This window comes from Ranitomeya imitator, chromosome 5, assembly GCF_032444005.1.
Source record: "Ranitomeya imitator isolate aRanImi1 chromosome 5, aRanImi1.pri, whole genome shotgun sequence".
NCBI classification, from domain to species: Eukaryota; Metazoa; Chordata; class Amphibia; order Anura; family Dendrobatidae; genus Ranitomeya; species Ranitomeya imitator.
Genome location: NC_091286.1, coordinates 155,552,626 through 155,571,126, shown reverse-complemented (window position 1 = coordinate 155,571,126; position 18,501 = coordinate 155,552,626). Strand labels below are relative to the sequence as shown.

General features: G+C 40.3%; 1 protein-coding gene across 1 annotated transcript in view; it reads right to left on the bottom strand.

Annotated features, from left to right (window-relative positions):
* The window catches only part of KIF26B (kinesin family member 26B), a 616,088-nt gene that overhangs the window by 317,625 nt on the left and 279,962 nt on the right, over positions 1–18,501 (bottom strand). Inside the window, exon 4 of the mRNA XM_069769230.1 lies at positions 2,577–2,743. Within this exon, the coding sequence (XP_069625331.1) occupies positions 2,577–2,743 (167 nt within the window). The remainder of the gene's footprint in view (positions 1–2,576; positions 2,744–18,501) is intronic.

Genomic DNA, 18,501 nt, shown 5'->3' with positions numbered 1-18,501 from the left:
GACTTTAGTTTTGTGCCATTTCTGTGATCTGCTTTTTTTCTACAAAATTAAACTACTGAATGAACATCCTCCAAGGCCGGTGATTCCATAATTTTTGCCAGGGGTTGTAAGAAGGCTAATGGATGGTTAAAATACCCTTGAAAACTCTTGTGCAAGTATGTTAGCACAGCTGAAAACAGTCTGGCTGATTAGAGAACCTATAAACCTGACCTTCCTTGGAGCTAGTTGAGAATCTGGATCAATACATTTGTTGGTTCCATTAAACACTCAAAATGGCCAAAAAAAAGAAATTTCAAGTGAAACTTGACAGTCTATTCTTGTTCTTAGAAATGAAGGCTCTTCCATGCGAGAAATTGCCAAGAAACTGAAGATTTCCTACAACAGTGTGTACTATTCCCTTCAGAGGAGAGCACAAACAAGCTCTAACCAGAGTAGAAAGAGAAGTGGAAGGCCCCGTAGCACAACTGAGCAACAAGACAAGTACATTAGAGTCTGTAGTTTGAGAAATCGACGCCTCACAGGTCCTCAACTGGCAGCTTCATTACATAGTACACGCAAAACGCCAGTGTCAACATCTACAGTGAAGAGGCGACTCGGGGATGCTGGCCTTCAGGGCAGAGTGGCAAAGAAAAAGCCATATCTGAGACTGGCCAATAAAAGGAAAAGATTAATATGGACAAAAGAACACAGACATTGGACAGAGGAAGATTGCAAAAAAAGTGTTATGGACAGACGAATCCAAGTTTGAGGTGTCTGGAACACACAGAAGAACATTTATAAGATGCAGAGCAACTGAAAAGATGCTGGAAGCGTGTCTGACGCCATCTGCCAAGCATGGTGGAGGTAATGTGATGGTATGGGGTTGCTTTGTTGCTGGTAAAGTGGGAGATTTGTACAATGTAAAAGGGATATTGAATAAGGAAGGCTATCAATCCATTTTGCAAAGCCATGCCATACCCTGTGGACAGCGCTTGATTGGAGCCAATTTCATCCTACAACAGGACAATGGCCCAAAGCACACCTCCAAATTATGCAAGAACTATTTAGGGAAGAACCAGGCAGTTGGTATTCTATCTGTAATGGAGTGGCCAGTGCAATCACCAGATCTCAACCCCATTGAGCTGTTGTCGAAGCATCTTGACCGTATGGTATGCAAAAAGTGCCTATCAAGCCAAACCAACTTGTGGAAGGGGCTTCTGGAAGCATGGGTGAAATTTCTCCAGATTACATCAGCAAATTAACTGCTAGAATGCCAAAGGTCTGCAATGCTGTAATAGCTGCAAAGGGAGCATTCTTTGACAAAACCAAAGTTTGAAGGAGAAAATCATTATTTCAAATAAAAATCTTTTTTTCGAGCCTTGTCAATGTCTGGACTAGATTTTCAATTCATTTGGCAACTCATTTGATTAATAAAAGTATGAGTTTTCATGGAAAAATTGTCTGGGTGACCATAAACTTTTGAACGGTAGTGTAAGTCGAAGCCATGGGAATATCCTTTTCACATACTCTCAGCTGAAACATTTCCTAGGTTAAAAAGAACCTGTCACCCCAAAATCGAAGGTGAGCTAAGCCTACCAGCATCAGGGGCTTATCTACAGCATTCTGGAATGCTGTAGATAAGCCCCCAATGTAACCTGAAAGATAAGAAAAAGACGTTAGATTATACTCACCCAGGGGCGGTCCTGGTCCCGGTCTGGTCAGATGGGTGTCGCGGTCCGGTCCGGCGCCTCCCATCTTCATCAGATGACGTCCTCTTCTGGTCTTCACGCTGCGGCTGCGGCACAGGCGTACTATGTCTGCCCTGTTGAGGGCAGAGCCAAGTACTGCAGTGCGCAGGCGCCGGGCCTCTCTGACCTTTCCCCTGATGCTGGTGGGCTTAGCTCACTCTCGATTTTGGGGGTTACAGGTTCCCTTTAACAATGGCAATTTATCCGTAAAATTGGATATTACACAGATGTTCAGTATTTTCTTTTGTTTACGCACCCATAGACTTGACTAGGCAAGAATCGGGAGAGAATAGTGCATTGTGCAATTTTTTTCAGAAGGACACTTGGTCCATGTGATAAAACTGTCATCTGAACAGCCCTATTGAACTACACTAGTCAGTGTGCTAGCTGATTGTTACTCGGACAGAGTACATCCATATTATACGTTCATCTGAACGAGCCCTAAAGCTATACAAGGCTACATAGTGGTGTCATCCTTCCTTAGAGAGAGCCCACAAAATATTGCAGATCGTCAACACGATCTAGTTGCATTGACCCCATAGGATATTTCTGTGGTGGGAGAATTCAGATGTAAAAGAAGGATCTGGATCCATTACCCACGGAGCCGAAAAATGGACAGTCCCATCTGAGACTGAAAACAAAATGCTGTTGGTATTTTTTTTACTTTTTTTGGTTACTTACAGTAGAAGACAACTTCTTGGTTATTGATTACATGATTAGTATTGCAAAAAATAGAGTATAGAATGTAACATGCAAATATTCTAGTATACTGTAGAACTAAAGGCATAGTTAAGTGCACCCTCAGAATCATTTCCCCCGATGAGCATTATGATCAGTAGGTGGACTTACCTGGCAAAAAAGGATGCAGCCACCGAGGTTCCTGTGGATGGTTCACTAGCAACATATGTTGTGTGCGCTGCAGGGAAGCTGTAGATGGAAGGTTTATCAGCATTGTAGCGGTTCAGAGCGGCCTCAGTAAGACCTTCCCTGCCAGTCTCTGTCATCAGCTGAGAGATCTGCAAACAGAAAAACAACACTATTAGGGATAAAAAAAAATAATCAAAAACTTGTTTTTATTTTGCATGGCATTTTTGTGAAAGGAATCACAAGTGATTCATGAAATCTACTAAGTGTAGCCATGCTTTTTTGAGATGTAAACACTGATATAATATTGACTAGAAAATGAATGCTCAGACTGAAATTGACCAATCGTACTCATAGTAGTTTGGTGGGGTTGTCCAAGTTTCCAGGAACAGCACCCCTCAATAGGCTGTGTCTGGTATTACAGATCAGCCTGGTTCACTTGATTATGACTGGGTTGCAGTACCAGTAGCAATTTATTGGCAGACATGGCACTGTATCCAGAAACAGCAGACCCATTTTTGTAATCTGAAACTACCTGTTCCAGCACTTTGACTTGAAAACTTTGCTTATTTCTAATACGCTTCAGGACATCTCATAAGGGGTTATTCTGGTGGTAAACTACTTTGAATAGTCTCACCTATCCATGAGATAGGTGGTAACTGGAGAGACCGGTGGAGGGGTGACCGATGGATGTGTGATTGGTGGAGGTGTGACCGGTGGTACCATTGGTTTTTCCCATATGAAAACAACAGTTGCCCTGCTGCTTTGTTCTGGGCTTATGGGTCCCCATAAAATAACACTCGCCATTGTTACAGTCATACCTAGAAGTTTGGGACCCTTATTCTGGTGATCTGAGGGTGTTCCATTGATAAGACTTACACTGATCTAGCTATCACCTTTCCAGTGGAGACAATAGCGATAACAGAAACAACACTTTAATTAACATTACACTGAACCAGAAAGACGACTCGCTTACGTTTAATTAAAACACATACTGTCAGAAATGAGACAATATAAGCCACCAGTCTACAAATCTATAGTCCACACTTATACAGTGGGGCAAAAAAGTATTTAGTCAGTCAGCAATAGTGCAAGTTCCACCACTTAAAAAGATGAGAGGCGTCTGTAATTTACATCATAGGTAGACCTCAACTATGGGAGACAAACTGAGAAAAAAAAATCCAGAAAATCACATTGTCTGTTTTTTAATCATTTTATTTGCATATTATGGTGGAAAATAAGTATTTGGTCAGAAACAAAATTTCATCTCAATACTTTGTAATATATCCTTTGTTGGCAATGACAGAGGTCAAACGTTTTCTGTAAGTCTTCACAAGGTTGCCACACACTGTTGTTGGTATGTTGGCCCATTCCTCCATGCAGATCTCCTCTAGAGCAGTGATGTTTTTGGCTTTTCGCTTGGCAACACGGACTTTCAACTCCCTCCAAAGGTTTTCTATAGGGTTGAGATCTGGAGACTAGCTAGGCCACTCCAGGACCTTGAAATGCTTCTTACGAAGCCACTCCTTCGTTGCCCTGGCGGTGTGCTTTGGATCATTGTCATGTTGAAAGACCCAGCCACGTTTCATCTTCAATGCCCTTGCTGATGGAAGGAGGTTTGCACTCAAAATCTCACGATACATGGCCCCATTCATTCTTTCATGTACCCGGATCAGTCGTCCTGGCCCCTTTGCCGAGAAACAGCCCCAAAGCATGATGTTTCCACCACCATGCTTTACAGTAGGTATGGTGTTTGACGGATGCAACTCAATATTTTTTTTCCTCCAAACACGACAAGTTGTGTTTCTACCAAACAGTTCCAGTTTGGTTTCATCAGACCATAGGACATTCTCCCAAAACTCCTCTGGATCATCCAAATGCTCTCTAGCAAACTTCAGATGGGCCCGGACATGTACTGGCTTAAGCAGTGGGACACGTCTGGCACTGCAGGATCTGAGTCCATGGTGGCGTAGTGTGTTACTTATGGTAGGCCTTGTTACATTGGTCCCAGCTCTCTGCAGTTCATTCACTAGGTCCCCCCGCGTGGTTCTGGGATTTTTGCTCACCGTTCTTGTGATCATTCTGACCCCACGGGGTGGGATTTTGCATGGAGCCCCGGATCGAGGGAGATTATCAGTGGTCTTGTATGTCTTCCATTTTCTAATTATTGCTCCCACTGTTGATTTCTTCACTCCAAGCTGGTTGGCTATTGCAGATTCAGTCTTCCCAGCCTGGTGCAGGGCTACAATTTTGTTTCTGGTGTCCTTTGACAGCTCTTTGGTCTTCACCATAGTGGAGTTTGGAGTCAGACTGTTTGAGGGTGTGCACAGGTGTCTTTTTATACTGATAACAAGTTTAAACAGGTGCCATTACTACAGGTAATGAGTGGAGGAAAGAGGAGACTCTTAAAGAAGAAGTTACAGGTCTGTGAGAGCCAGAAATCTTGATTGTTTGTTTCTGACCAAATACTTATTTTCCACCATAATATGCAAATAAAATGATAAAAAAACAGACAATGTGATTTTCTGGATTTTTTTTCTCAGTTTGTCTCCGATAGTTGAGGTCTACCTATGATGTAAATTACAGACGCCTCTCATCTTTTTAAGTGGTGGAACTTGCACTATTGCTGACTGACTAAATACTTTTTTGCCCCACTGTATATCGAGTCTTCTTTGCTTATTTGTTATTTCAGTTCATGGCAATATTGTAGATGTGTTTTTACAATTTATTCTGTTTTTGTTCTTATCAGATTAATTGCAGTCAATGAAGTGTTGTCACTTGAAAGAGCGCCTTTCCAAGCTCACAATCCAATATTGAAGATTAATGACTTATACCAGACGCTCTATATCAAATTACCCTTATTGACAACTTGACCACCTAGTGATTAAAATGTAATTATCTCTAGAAGTAGGGGAATGAATGGTACGGCCGTGAGTACAGTAAGAGCTGCCTGTAAATATGGTTATCTGCTTTCAGCTTTATTGGTGGACGTACAATGTGCTGCTTTCCATTGGAGATATAGATGGAGTCTAAACCTTATAAACCGTTTTAGATGAAAAAGTGTAATGCATCAGTCTGGTAGGAGACGAGTCCTGAAACAATAAAGACTTCATTAATGGAGCCGCTGCGCCGTTCTCTTCTCTTGAGATTATGGCTCCAGCTGCTTGATCCCACAAGCAATCCAGTATCAGCTTGCTATGTAACGCTGAGTCTCCCCTGCTGGATGTCGGGGTCTACGTGTCACTGCGACTTATCGGTAAACTGCAGAATTGTCAGTAGACGTTGTAAGCAAATGTAAAATGATGATGGAATTATTTGGTAAAAATGTTTTCATACTTAAGTAGAAAAGCAATAGATATTATAAATAATTATATTATGCTTAGGCAGGCGGAGGGGTCAGGGGATCACAGATAGAGAGGAGAAGACCCAGGGAACAGTCCGGCCCCTGTGCACCCAAATCTAATTAGCACAAAACATCAAATGCAGATTACAGAAGAACCACAAAGCAGATTTCTTCCCCAAAGGTATCAATGTAGTCAGTATTACAGCGCCATTACAAAGTGTAAAGTGTCTGCATTTTACATTACACAATTGTGCTGGCAGGGTCTCTTTAATGTCACTCCATGTTTTTCTCATAATCGATAGGTCTACTTTAAAGGTAACCTGTCGGCAGGATTGTGCTCAGTAACCTACCCACAGTGTCAGGTCGACGCCGTTATACTGATTACAATGATACCTTGGTTGATGAAATCCATCTTTTGGTTGTTATTTAATCTTTATTCTCAGTTTTCAGTTAATGAGATTCTTGTGCTTTTAGGAGTGAGGGGTGGGCTTCATGCGGTGCTTTGATTAGGTATTCATCTGTATGGCTTCTGACAGGTCACTGATCACCAGTCACCAGCGCTGTAGCATGATACAGTGGATGTCATGGCTGTTTACATGTTATTTAGAAATATAGCTTTGTTGTAAAAAAAAAATCTTAATCAAAACGGCGGCTGCGCCTGTGCAGCAGCATCTAATGCGTTCAGATAGGTGCTACTGCGCAGGCACTGCCACTAGTACCGTTTTGCTAGAGAAAAAAAAAATTTAGGCTCCATCAAGATGGCGCTGGTGGCACCTGTGCAGCAGCATTTAGCGGAACACAGAACGCCACCGGCGTCATTTTGATGGAGCCTAATTGTTTTTTCTCTAGCAAAATGGTGGCAGCGGCACCTGCGCACTAGCATCCTGCTGGTGGCGCCTGCCTGATGAATGTGATTTTTTTTTCTTTTTTCAAACCATAATTCTATGCAGTATGCTAAATAGGGATCAGTGACCTGTTATAAGCCAATATGGATGAATATCTATGCAGTGCACCACATAAAGACCCCCACAGGCCACCTCAAAGCACCAGAGCCTCAGTAATTGAAAACTATAAATAAAGATTAAACAACAACCACAAGACAGATTTCATCATCCGAGGTATCATTGTAATCAGTATAATGGCGCCGACCTGACATTGTGTGTAGGTTACTGTGCACAATCCTGCTGACAGATTCACTTTAAATCACTGTTCAAATGGATTCATGGGCACTGGTTTTATACAATGTATGAAAATTATAATGGATGTGTTATCAATTATGGTCTATTGGAAGGAAATGTTGTAATACACATATTTGTAAACAAATGTAATAACTTAAGTAATAGAGCTAATGTAGGTGTGACCTTTACCTAAATAAGACAGAGCTCCAAAAATGCATCTTAAACAATTTTCTAATTCAGTTTTAGAATTGTATTTACATTTTTCATTCAGACTTTTTCCACAACCTCTTATTCCTTATTCCCATCCTTCCATCTTTACCTCATCCCGAGAGGCAGCACTGTGAAGGAAACAAGTCTTGGTTGCTTTAATATCACAAGCATTGATCCTACAGGTCAGTGACCTTTTTTCCAGAATTGTCTTGTGTTGTGAAGAGAGAAACTACTGGGCTGTGTCAGCATGCGGCCATGTAAAGGGCATTAATGAACCAGAAAACAATCTGCCTTTAAAGGGACTCTGTCACCTGAATTTGGCGGGACCGGTTTTGGGTCATATGGGCGGAGTTTTCGGGTGTTTGATTCACCCTTTCCTTACCCGCTGGCTGCATGCTGGCTGCAATATTGGATTGAATTTCATTCTCTGTCCTCCATAGTACACGCCTGCGCAAAGCAATCTTGCCTTGTGCAGGCGTGTACTACGGAGGACAGAGAATGAACTTCAATCCAATATTGCAGCCAGCATGCAGCCAGCGGGTAAGGAAAGGGTGAATCAAACACCCGAAAACTCCGCCCATATGACCCAAAACCGGTCCCGCCAAATTCAGGTGACAGGTTCCCTTTAAGGCAAAAAGAAACATGAATCTCTTGAGCAGATGCCCACATAGAAATAGAACAAATACAGCACAATTTGTCAATCAATAGCAGTAACATCACCATAAATAGAAATGCTAGACATATATACATACAGTTGAAACCAGAAGTTTACATACACTATATAAAAAGAGACATATGCATGTTTTCTCAATATCTGACCTGAACCCAGAATAAACCTTTCCCATTTTAGGTCAGTTAGAATTAACATAATTATTAATAATTGCCAAATGCCAGAATAATGACAGAAAGAATGTTTTAAGGCATTTTTACTACTTACTGCAAAGTCAAAAGTTTATATACACTAAGATTACTATGCCTTTAAACAATTCTGGACAACCCACATGATGATGTCATGTGTTTGGAAGCTTCTGATGTTTTTTGGCAACATCTGAGTTAATTAGAGACACACCTGTGGATGTATTTTAATGCACACCTGAAACACACTGATTCTTTGTGTAGCATCATGGGAAAGTCTAAAGAAATCAAGATACCAGGAAGAGGATTGTAGACTTGCACAAGTCTGGCTAATCCTTGGGTACAATTTCAAGATACCTGAAGGTGCCTCGTTCATTTGTACAAACAATTGTACGCCAGTACAAACAAGAAGGGAATGTCCATCCATCATACTACTCAGGAAAGAGGCAGGTTCTGTGTCCTAGTGATGAACGTGCTTTGGTCTGACATGTGCATATCAACCCAAGGGCAAAAGACCTTGTGAAGATGATGGCAAAATCTGGTAAGGTTGAAAGGCCACTCTGCTAGGAAAAAGCCATTACTCGAAAAGAAACATTAAAAAAGCCAGATAAATGTTTGCAAATGCACACAGGAACAAAGACCTTAATTTTTGGAGACATGTCCTGTGGTCTGATAAAACTGAAATTAAACTTTTTGGGCATAATGACCATCGTTATGTTTGGAGGAAAAAGGGAGAAGCTTGGAAGCCTAAGAACACCATCCCAATTGTGAAATATGGAGGTGGCAGCATCATGCTGTGAGGTTGTTTTGCTGCAGGATGGACTGGTGCACTTCACCAAATAGATGGCTTCATGAGAAAAGAAGATTATGTGGCAATAATGAAGCTACCTCTCAAGACATTAGTCAGGAAGTTAAAACTTGGGTAGAAATGGGTCTTCCAAACGGACAACGACCCAAAGCATACTGCAAAATGATAACAACGAGGCTTAAGTCAATGTTTTGGAGTGTCCGTCACAAAGCCCTGATCTCAATCCAACAGAAAATTTATGGGCAATGCTGAAAAGGCAGCAAGACGACCTACAAACTTGGATCAGTTACACCAGTTTTGTCAGGAGGAATGGGCACAAATTCCAACCAACTATTGAGAGAAGCTTGTGGAAGGATATCCCAAATGTTTGACCCAAGTAATTCAGTTTATGGGCAATGGTACCAAATACTAATGAAATGTATGTAAACTTTTGAATTTTCAGTAAGTACCGTAATGAAAATGCCTTAAAACATTATCTCTCTCATTATTCTGGCAAATATGAATAATTATGGTAATTATGGTAATCCCTATTGACCTAAAATGGGAAAAGTTTATTCTGATTTCAGGTCAGATATTGAGAAAAACATGCATACGTGTCTTTTTATATAGTGTACTGCATGTAAACTTCTGCTTTCAATTCAACTATATATATATATATATATGTATATATATATATATATATATATATATATATATATATATAAATACACACACGCAGTACAGACCAAAAGTTTGGACACACCCTCTCATTTAAAGATTTTTCTGTATTTTCATGATATGAAAATTGTACATTCACGCTAAAGGCATCAAAACTATGAATTAACACATGTTGAATTATATACCGTACTTAACAAAAAAGTGTGAAACAACTGAAATTATGTCTTATATTCTAGGTTCTTCAAAGTAGCCACTTTTTGCTTTTATGACTGCTGTGCACACTCTTGGCATTCTCTTGATGAGCTTCAAGAGGTAGTCACCGGGAATGGTCTTCCAACAATCTTGAAGAAGTTCCAAGAGATGCTTTGCACTTGTTTGTCCTTTTTGCCTTCACTCTGCGGTCCAGCTCACCCCAAACCAGGTCATCTGGCATAGCACCCCATCACTCTACTTCTTGGTCAAATAGCCCTTACACAGCCTGGAGGTGTGTTTGGGGTCATTGTCCTGTTGAAAAATAAATGATGGTCCAACTAAACGCAAACCGGATGGAATAGCATGCCGCTGCAAGATGCTGTGGTGGCCATGCTGGTTCAGTATGCCTTCAATTTTGAATAAATCCCCAACAGTGTCACCAGCAAAGCACCTCCACACCATCACACCTCCTCCTCCATGCTTCACGGTGGGAACCAAGCATGTAGAGTCCATCCGTTCACCTTTTCTGCGTCACACAAAGACACGGTGGTTGGAACCAAAGATTTCAAATATGGACTCGTCAGACCAAAGCACAGATTTCCACTGGTCTAATGTCCATTCCTTGTGTTCTTTATCCCAAACAAGTCTCTTCTGCTTGTTGCCTGTCCTTAGCAGTGGTTTCCTAGCAGCTATTTTACTATGAAGGCCTGCTGCACAAAGTCTCCTCTTAACAGTAGAGATGTGTCTGCTGCTAGAACTCTGTGTGGCATTGACCTGGTCTCTAATCTGAGCTGCTGTTAACCTGCAATTTCTGAGGCTGGTGACTCGGATAAACTTATTCTCAGAAGCAGAAGTGACTCTTGGTCTTCCTTTCCTGGGGCGGTCCTCATGTGAGCCAGTTTCTTTGTAGAGCTTGATGGTTTTTGCAACTGCACTTGGGGACACTTTCAAAGTTTTCCCAATTTTTCGGACTGACTGACCTTTATTTCTTAAAGTAATGATGGCCACTTGTTTTTCTTTACTTAGCTGCTTTTTTCTTGCCATAATGCAAATTCTAAGTCTATTCAGTAGGACTCTCAGCTGTGTATCCACCAGACTTCTGCACAACACAACTGATGCTCCCAATCCCATTTATAAGGCAAGAAATCCCTCTTATTAAACCTGATAGGGCACACCTGTGAAGTTAAAACCATTTTTGGTGACATGTCACACAAAACATGGCCGGACAAAATTGTTGGCACCGTCAACTTAATATTTGGCTCACAACCTTTGGAATAAATGACTGTAATCAATCACTTCCTATAATCATCAACAAGCTTCACTTCTCTACTGGAATTTTAGATGGCTTTTCTTTTGCAAACTGTGCCAGTTCTCTTATATTTAAAGGGTACCTTCTCCTAACAGCAATTTTAAGATCTCTCCACAAATGTTCAATGGGACTTAGACCCAGACTCTTTGCTGGCCACTTCAGAACTCTCCAGCTTTTTGTTTACATCAATTTATTGGTGCTTCTTGAAGTATGTTTGGGGTTATTGTTCTGCTCGAACACTCATGGGACACAAACCCAGCTTTCTGACACTGGACATTACATTGCAACACAAAATCCTTTGATAATCTTCAGATTTCATGATGCATTGAACACAAAGAACTGAGTGCCAGAGGCAGCAATAATAATGTGAAAACATCTTTTAATCTCAACAATATTGGACTGTAGGTACTGTGTTCTTTTCTTTGCAGGCCTCAGTCTGTTTTCGGTAAAGAGTCGAATCATGTGCTTTACCATAAAGCTCTATCTTGGTCTCATCTGTCCACAAAACACTTTCACAGAAGGATTTTAGCTTCCTCACATACATTTTGGCAAACTGCAGTTTAGCTTTCTATGTCTATGTGTCAGCAGTGGGGTCTTCCTGCCATAGCATTTAATTTAATTCCAATGTCGACGGATAGTTCGCACTGACACTGATGCACGCTGAGTCTGAAAGACAGCTTGAATTTCCTTGGAACTTGATTGGGGCTCCTTATCCACCATCCGGACTATCCTGCGTTGCGACCTTTCAGCAATTTTTCTCTGCAGTCCACATCCAGGGAGATTAGCTACAGGGCCATGGGTTGTAAACTTCTTGATAATGTCGTGCATCATGGACAAAGTAACATCAAGATCTCTGGAGATGGACTCGTAGCCTAGAGATTGTTGATATTGTTCAACAATTTTGGATCTCAAGTCCTCAAACAATTCTTTTCTTTTTCTGTTCTTCATGCTTATTGTGGCACACACAGACACATAATGCAAAGATTGAGTCAACTGCTCCCATTTTTATCTAGTTTCAGGTGTGATATTCATATTGTTCACAACTCTTACTTGCCACAGGTGAGTTTGAACGAGTATCAAATGCTTTAAACAAAGTTGTTTACCCTCAATTTTGGAAAGGTGCCAACAATTTTGCCTGGCCCATTTTTGGGTTTTGTGTGAAATTAAATCCAATTTGTCTTTCTCTGCTTTTTTGTAGTGTTCCAATACACATAGAGGAAATAAACATGTGTATAACAAAACACATAATTACAATAATTAGGAGAATGCCAACATTTTCAGCCATAGATGTATTTAAAAGATTTGTAATATTACTACAGATCATATTAGTATCTACATGAAAAAAATCCTGAAAGCTTGCAATATTCATTCTGGCCACTAAGACTAATATTTAGTTCATATTTCTTGTAGAGATCATTTTTCAGCAGTCTCATTATCTTCAAATACAAGATTACAATGAAATGTATTACCTATATATAGATAATACAGTAGTGAGTGAAAAGGAAAATGAAAGGGAGGAGAAGGTGCCTGGTAACAATGTGCCAAGTGCACCTATGCTGGGAATCGAGCGCTGTCAAAGGTGGGCAAATCCTTCAACATCCAAAATGAGCTAGCACAACTTTGCATACGAATAGTTATTTTCTCAGACACTGTACCTGAGACAGGTACAGGGGTGGTAAGATTTTTATAGGGGCTATGTACTCTATATCACGATATCGCTATTATAAAACGCTTTTTCGAGGTGAGAGATTCTCTATTAGGTCCCGATGAAAACATACACAGTTTGGCAATTGACTGCAATTTGGAAATGTCAGAGAAATTAGTCAGGTATTATTGATAAAAACCCTATGAAAACAACTCTATTATGAAAATAAAATCACAAAAATTATTATTATAAGTAGCCTGCAAAGCGTTATTAACGTTAATTCAAATTTCAATCTAGCACACGTAACATTGCAGTAGGTTCTCGATGGAGAAGGAATGGATCTGCATCACTTAAGCTGATCCCACTCACAGGGCGATTAGGCATGAAGGAAACCATGCACGTAATAAGCATGTCAGTACCTTGCCACACATGTGAGACTATCACTGACAGTGCAAGTGAAAGGTTCAATGGCATCAGACTTATATTTCTTCAATGTCAAGCTCAGGCAAGTGTCAGGGAAAAGTTTATATACAGAATCTACTATATAATTGTCCAAGGGTCACTTCCGTCTTTCTGTCTGTCTGTCTGTCCTTCTGTCTTTCTGTCACGGATATTGATTGGTCGCGGCCTCTGTCTGTCATGGAATCCAAGTCGCTGATTGGTCGTGACAAAATGCGACGACCATTGCCACGACCAATCAGCGACGGGCGCAGTCCGGCGGCAACATGGCCACTCCTTCCTCCGCCCGCTCCATACTCCCCGCAGTCAGCACCCGATCCATACTCCCCTCCAGTCACCGCTCACACAGAGTTAATGCCAGCGGTAACGGACCGCGTTATGCAGCAGATAACTCACTCCGTTACCGCCGCTATTAACCCTGTGTGACCAAGTTTTTACTATTGATGCTGCCTATGCACCATCAATAGTAAAAAGATCTAAAGTTAAAAATAATTTAAAAAAAACAACTGCTATTCTCACCTTCTGTAGTCCGACGATGTGCTCACGCCTGCCGCCAGCTTCCGGTCCCACAGATGCATTGCGAAATTACCCAGAAGACTTAGCGGTCTCGCAAGACTGCTAAGTGATCTGGGTAATTTCGCAATGCATCCTGGGAACGCAAGATGGCGGCAGCCGCACGCGCATCACCAGAGGTTTGTTGGATCTACGCTGGATCCCGCCGGCGGGTGAGTATATAACTATTTTTTATTTTAATTATTTTTTTTTAACAGAGATATGGTGCCCACACTGCTAAATACTACGTGGGCTGTGTTAGATACTGTGTGGCTGCTATATACTACCTGGCCAGTGTTAGATACTATGTGGGCTGTGCTCTATACTGCGTGGGATGCGTCGTTATATACTACATGGCTGCTATATACTACGTGAGCAGTGTTATATACTACGTGGCTGTGATCTATACTGCGTGCTATATACTACGTGGCCACTGTTAGATATTATGTGGGCTGTGCTATATATTACGTGGCCAGTGTTACATACTACGTGGGCTGTGTTATATACTGCGTGGCTGCTATATACTGCGTGGCTGCTCTATACTGTGTGGGCTGTGTTATATACTATGTGGGCTGTGTCATTTACTGCTTGGCCTATATTAACACATCGGGTATTCTACAATATGTATGTATGTATATAGCAGCCACATGGTATATACCACAGGCCACGTAGTACTACGTGGCCTGTGGTATATACCATGTGGCTGCTATATACATACATACATATTGTAGAATACCCGATGCGTTAGAATAGGGCCACCATCTAGTAAGATATAATAAAGGAATTTGGTACTCTGCTTTCACAATAAACATATACAGTAGAAAGAAATCTGCATCCTGACAAAAAGGTTCAAGTCTCTAAGTGTAAATATGTGGAAATATATTTTTCTGAGTTTTTTTTTACATGTAATTACAGCATTTTGTCTTTCATGACTTGTAGTACATTTTAAAAAATGCCACCTGAGCTGTATGAGGTGAAGGAAGGCAGAAATATTAATTAGGCAGCTTGTATTTCTACTGAGGCATGTTCCTTGGGGTTTTTTTTTAATTAGGAAAAAAAAGAGAAGACATAAAGTGGGGTGTCAAGAAAGAGCTAAGAGAAAATATGTCTTGGAGCCGGCAAGCCAAGAACACATTCTCTGATATGTTATAGCCCGCTTTGTGGAGGTTTATTCTAAACATTTATGGTCAGCACGGTTTCTCAATGGTTAGCACTATAGCCTTGCAGTGTTGGGGTCCAAGGTTAAAATTCCCCCCCCCCCCTCGTTGAGGAAAATATCTGTAAATTTATATACTCTCCTCATGTTTCTGTGGGCTTTCTCCAGCTACTTTCATTTCTTCCCATACACCAAAGACATACTGACAGGGAATTTAGATTGTGAGACCAATAGGGACAGTGATGATAACGTCTGTAAAGTGATGTAATGCAATGATGCCATGTAACCAATCATATTAAACATCCATACTTGATGAAAAAAAATGCTTGTTGACAAAATTCATGCAATATTTTCTCACTGTTGCACAAAAGGTAAGCAGAAAACAAAGTGCAAAAGCTCTCTCCTCACCATTCTAATGGAACTTCAGCTCAGCTTTCCCTGGTCTTTCAGTATCAGCGATGAGCAGATCTTTTGAAATTTGAATCCACAAGTAATTTGATTTATGGCAAATAAATTTGCTTGAATAGCATAATTAAAAGCTTTTAATTGTCTGGAAAATATGTGTAGAATACTATGAATTCCTCCTACGAGCAAACTAAAAATGTTTTTAATCCTATTTAATGTTCAAATGACTTCAATTTATTTAGCTAGGAGAAAATGAAAGGTAACTAGAAGTGGCCAAAAGCATATTTAACAACACACTGGAGCATCAGACTTTTTAGGTTACCTAAATTGAATAAACAATCTAAAAATAATCCCTTTTGAAGGGGCAAATACATGTACCGCTGTTTACAGACATATAGTACAAATGGAAGAAGATGAGGCATTTTCACAGTCAGATGAAACACTATTATCCCTGTTTGGGGAGTATAAAGAGCTTTGCACTTTGATAAATTAAGAAGCAATAGCTTTTTCATAACCTGTCCAATAATTATCCCTTTAATTATGTAGACAAAACAGGTGTAATATACTGTTTTAAATGTGAAGCATTATCCTCTTAACTAGTAGGCAGCTATGAGCTGCTATTCTTAGGCTGGGGAGGTCCAAATACCCATGGACCTTCCCAGCTTGAAAATACCAGCCCTCAGAGGTCTGCTTTACCTTGGCTGGTTATTAAAAATAATTAATAAAATTGTCATGGGCCCCCACTATTTTTGATAACTAGCCAAGATAAAGCAGAGAGCTGAGGGCTGCAGCATGCAGCTGTTTGCTTTATCTGCGCATGTTATCAAAAACCCAAAATCTTTTTTCTTTTTAAACATACTGCCCTGGCCAATCACAGTAATGCCAAAACTTGGCATGGCTGTGATGGTGCTAGAAGTGTCTGCACTGCAGCCTTTCATCAAGCTTTATTCAGGCTGCTGAACCTGAACAGTAACACAGACCTCTGGGAGAAGTTGGTATTTGGGATCCATGCAGGGACACTAGGTGTCAAGGACCGACCACAAACCTTACCTTTTGGGTTAGCCCATCACTACTTAGGACATAAGATAGGTAGGATAAGATAGATGACTGTAGTTAGATAATGGCATTAAGGTAAGCTATAGTTAATGTCTGGGATTAAACCATAGTGGGAGGAGCTTAGTGTTAGGGCAAGTAACTGGTTCCTATAGTTAGATAGGGACTAGTTGAAGTAATGGACATGAAAATGACTAAGTTTGTGGGACTAGTGGTGGTCCCAAGCGATAGATCCAGGGCACAAGTAATTGAAGAATTAGGATGTGGAGCCGCTAAGCAGGTAGAGAGACTGGCTGATCAGGACTGTGACAACAAGATAGGCTGTGACAAAGTAGGGCGAAACAGGCCCTGGAGTAGGTTATAGGGAAGGATACTGTGTGTATGAAATGCCTTGTGCCACAAAGTAAACATTCATAAGATTTTACCGGCTATCCCTTGTACATAACCTTTACCAAGTTATCGTTCAGTAAAGACTGTGTTATAGAACGTGAGACTCCTTTATTGAACTATGGAAGCTATGGTCCTGGTCAGCCAACAACATCGGCTACAAGTGGCCAGCACGGACACAAGGCCCTCACAGAATTAAAACCAACACCCACTTAGGACCCACACTTTTATGTAGTGTGCCAGGGTGTAAAATTAAGAGACCAGTGCCTCGCCCCACCTACCACCCCACACTGCACTGCACATACACCAAACATACTTAAAAAATGAATAATTACATTGTTATTGAAATATTTGTGTACTTCATAACTGTCAAATTTATAGTGGTTTGTAAATTATATATGTTACCAGTACACTATCCTTCATTCTGAGAAACAGCAGAGATAAGTTAATAAATGCTAATGCTCTTCTTGGTTTCTTCTTGGGCTGAAGTCACAATCTTTTCCAAGCCACTTGCACATTGCACAGAGCTGTAGGGATTCATTCTAAGAGGATCCCCTGGAGGAGCTTCCAGATAAATAGTGTTTTCAAGTACACCATAAATATTCATACTAAGGAAAGAGAATGTAATAAAGGAAATTGCCTGACTTCACTTCTAACTAATTATAAGTCTACCTCTGCTTTTTGTATTATTCTAAACTTTTGTCTATTAACTCATGTGCCACTTCAATTTAATATTAAAAATAGCTTTGCAGGACACAAGAAATTGAATTAGAGGTTATTGTACTGAACCCCATCACTTATTCATAATTAGTACCAGTAACTGGTACAGGAACATTTATACTTAAAATTACCTACAGAGCATATATCCGTCTGATTGACCTTAAAATGCATTTAGCTAAAGTAATGAATGAAATAATTGTTAAATCATACATTTCCAACCATGTTGGTAGTGTATTTGATTTATTATTCAGCTTATTATCTCCCATTTGCAATGAGAAGATACTTGTACATACTGCTACTACCAATTGGTGTCGGGGGCTCAACATTGTTAAACATTGTAAGTATAATAAAAATACAACAAAGTAAGAAAATGTAGCTAATTAACCTCAACGATAATTAGAACTACAGGTTTTTTTTTTCCACAATCAGAAACATTAATCACTAGGGTATACCACTACTACAGCAATCCTCAGATTGGTACTCCTAGGGGCTATATAAAGTGATACGCCCCCGGAAGAAGGCTAAACGCCGAAACGTACGTAGGGAATAAGGAGCATTCAGGTATGAGTAACTGTACATATTTATGACTTTATTTTCTGCTAGGCGCTTGCAGTCTTACTACATTGAGCACTTCAACACTTTATATAGCCCCTAGGAGTACCGTATGTAGATGGTCTCTTTATTGTAACAAGTAACAGTGATTGTGTTACATTTTATATATCTCCAGCAGTATATAACACTTTCAGAGTATCTTGTATAGGTTGCCCTTCAATGGAACAGCTTTTAGCACTTTTGCACCTTAGCATTTTTTTGCGGTTTTCCTAGATTTTGCAACATTGCACATATTATTGCACTTTATGTCAAAAAACTTTTTTTCATATATATCTTTTTCATATATTTATTTTTTCCATTTTTATGGCACCTTAATAGAATTTTCTGGATATATTTATTTTTATTATTGTTATATGTGTATTTTATTTG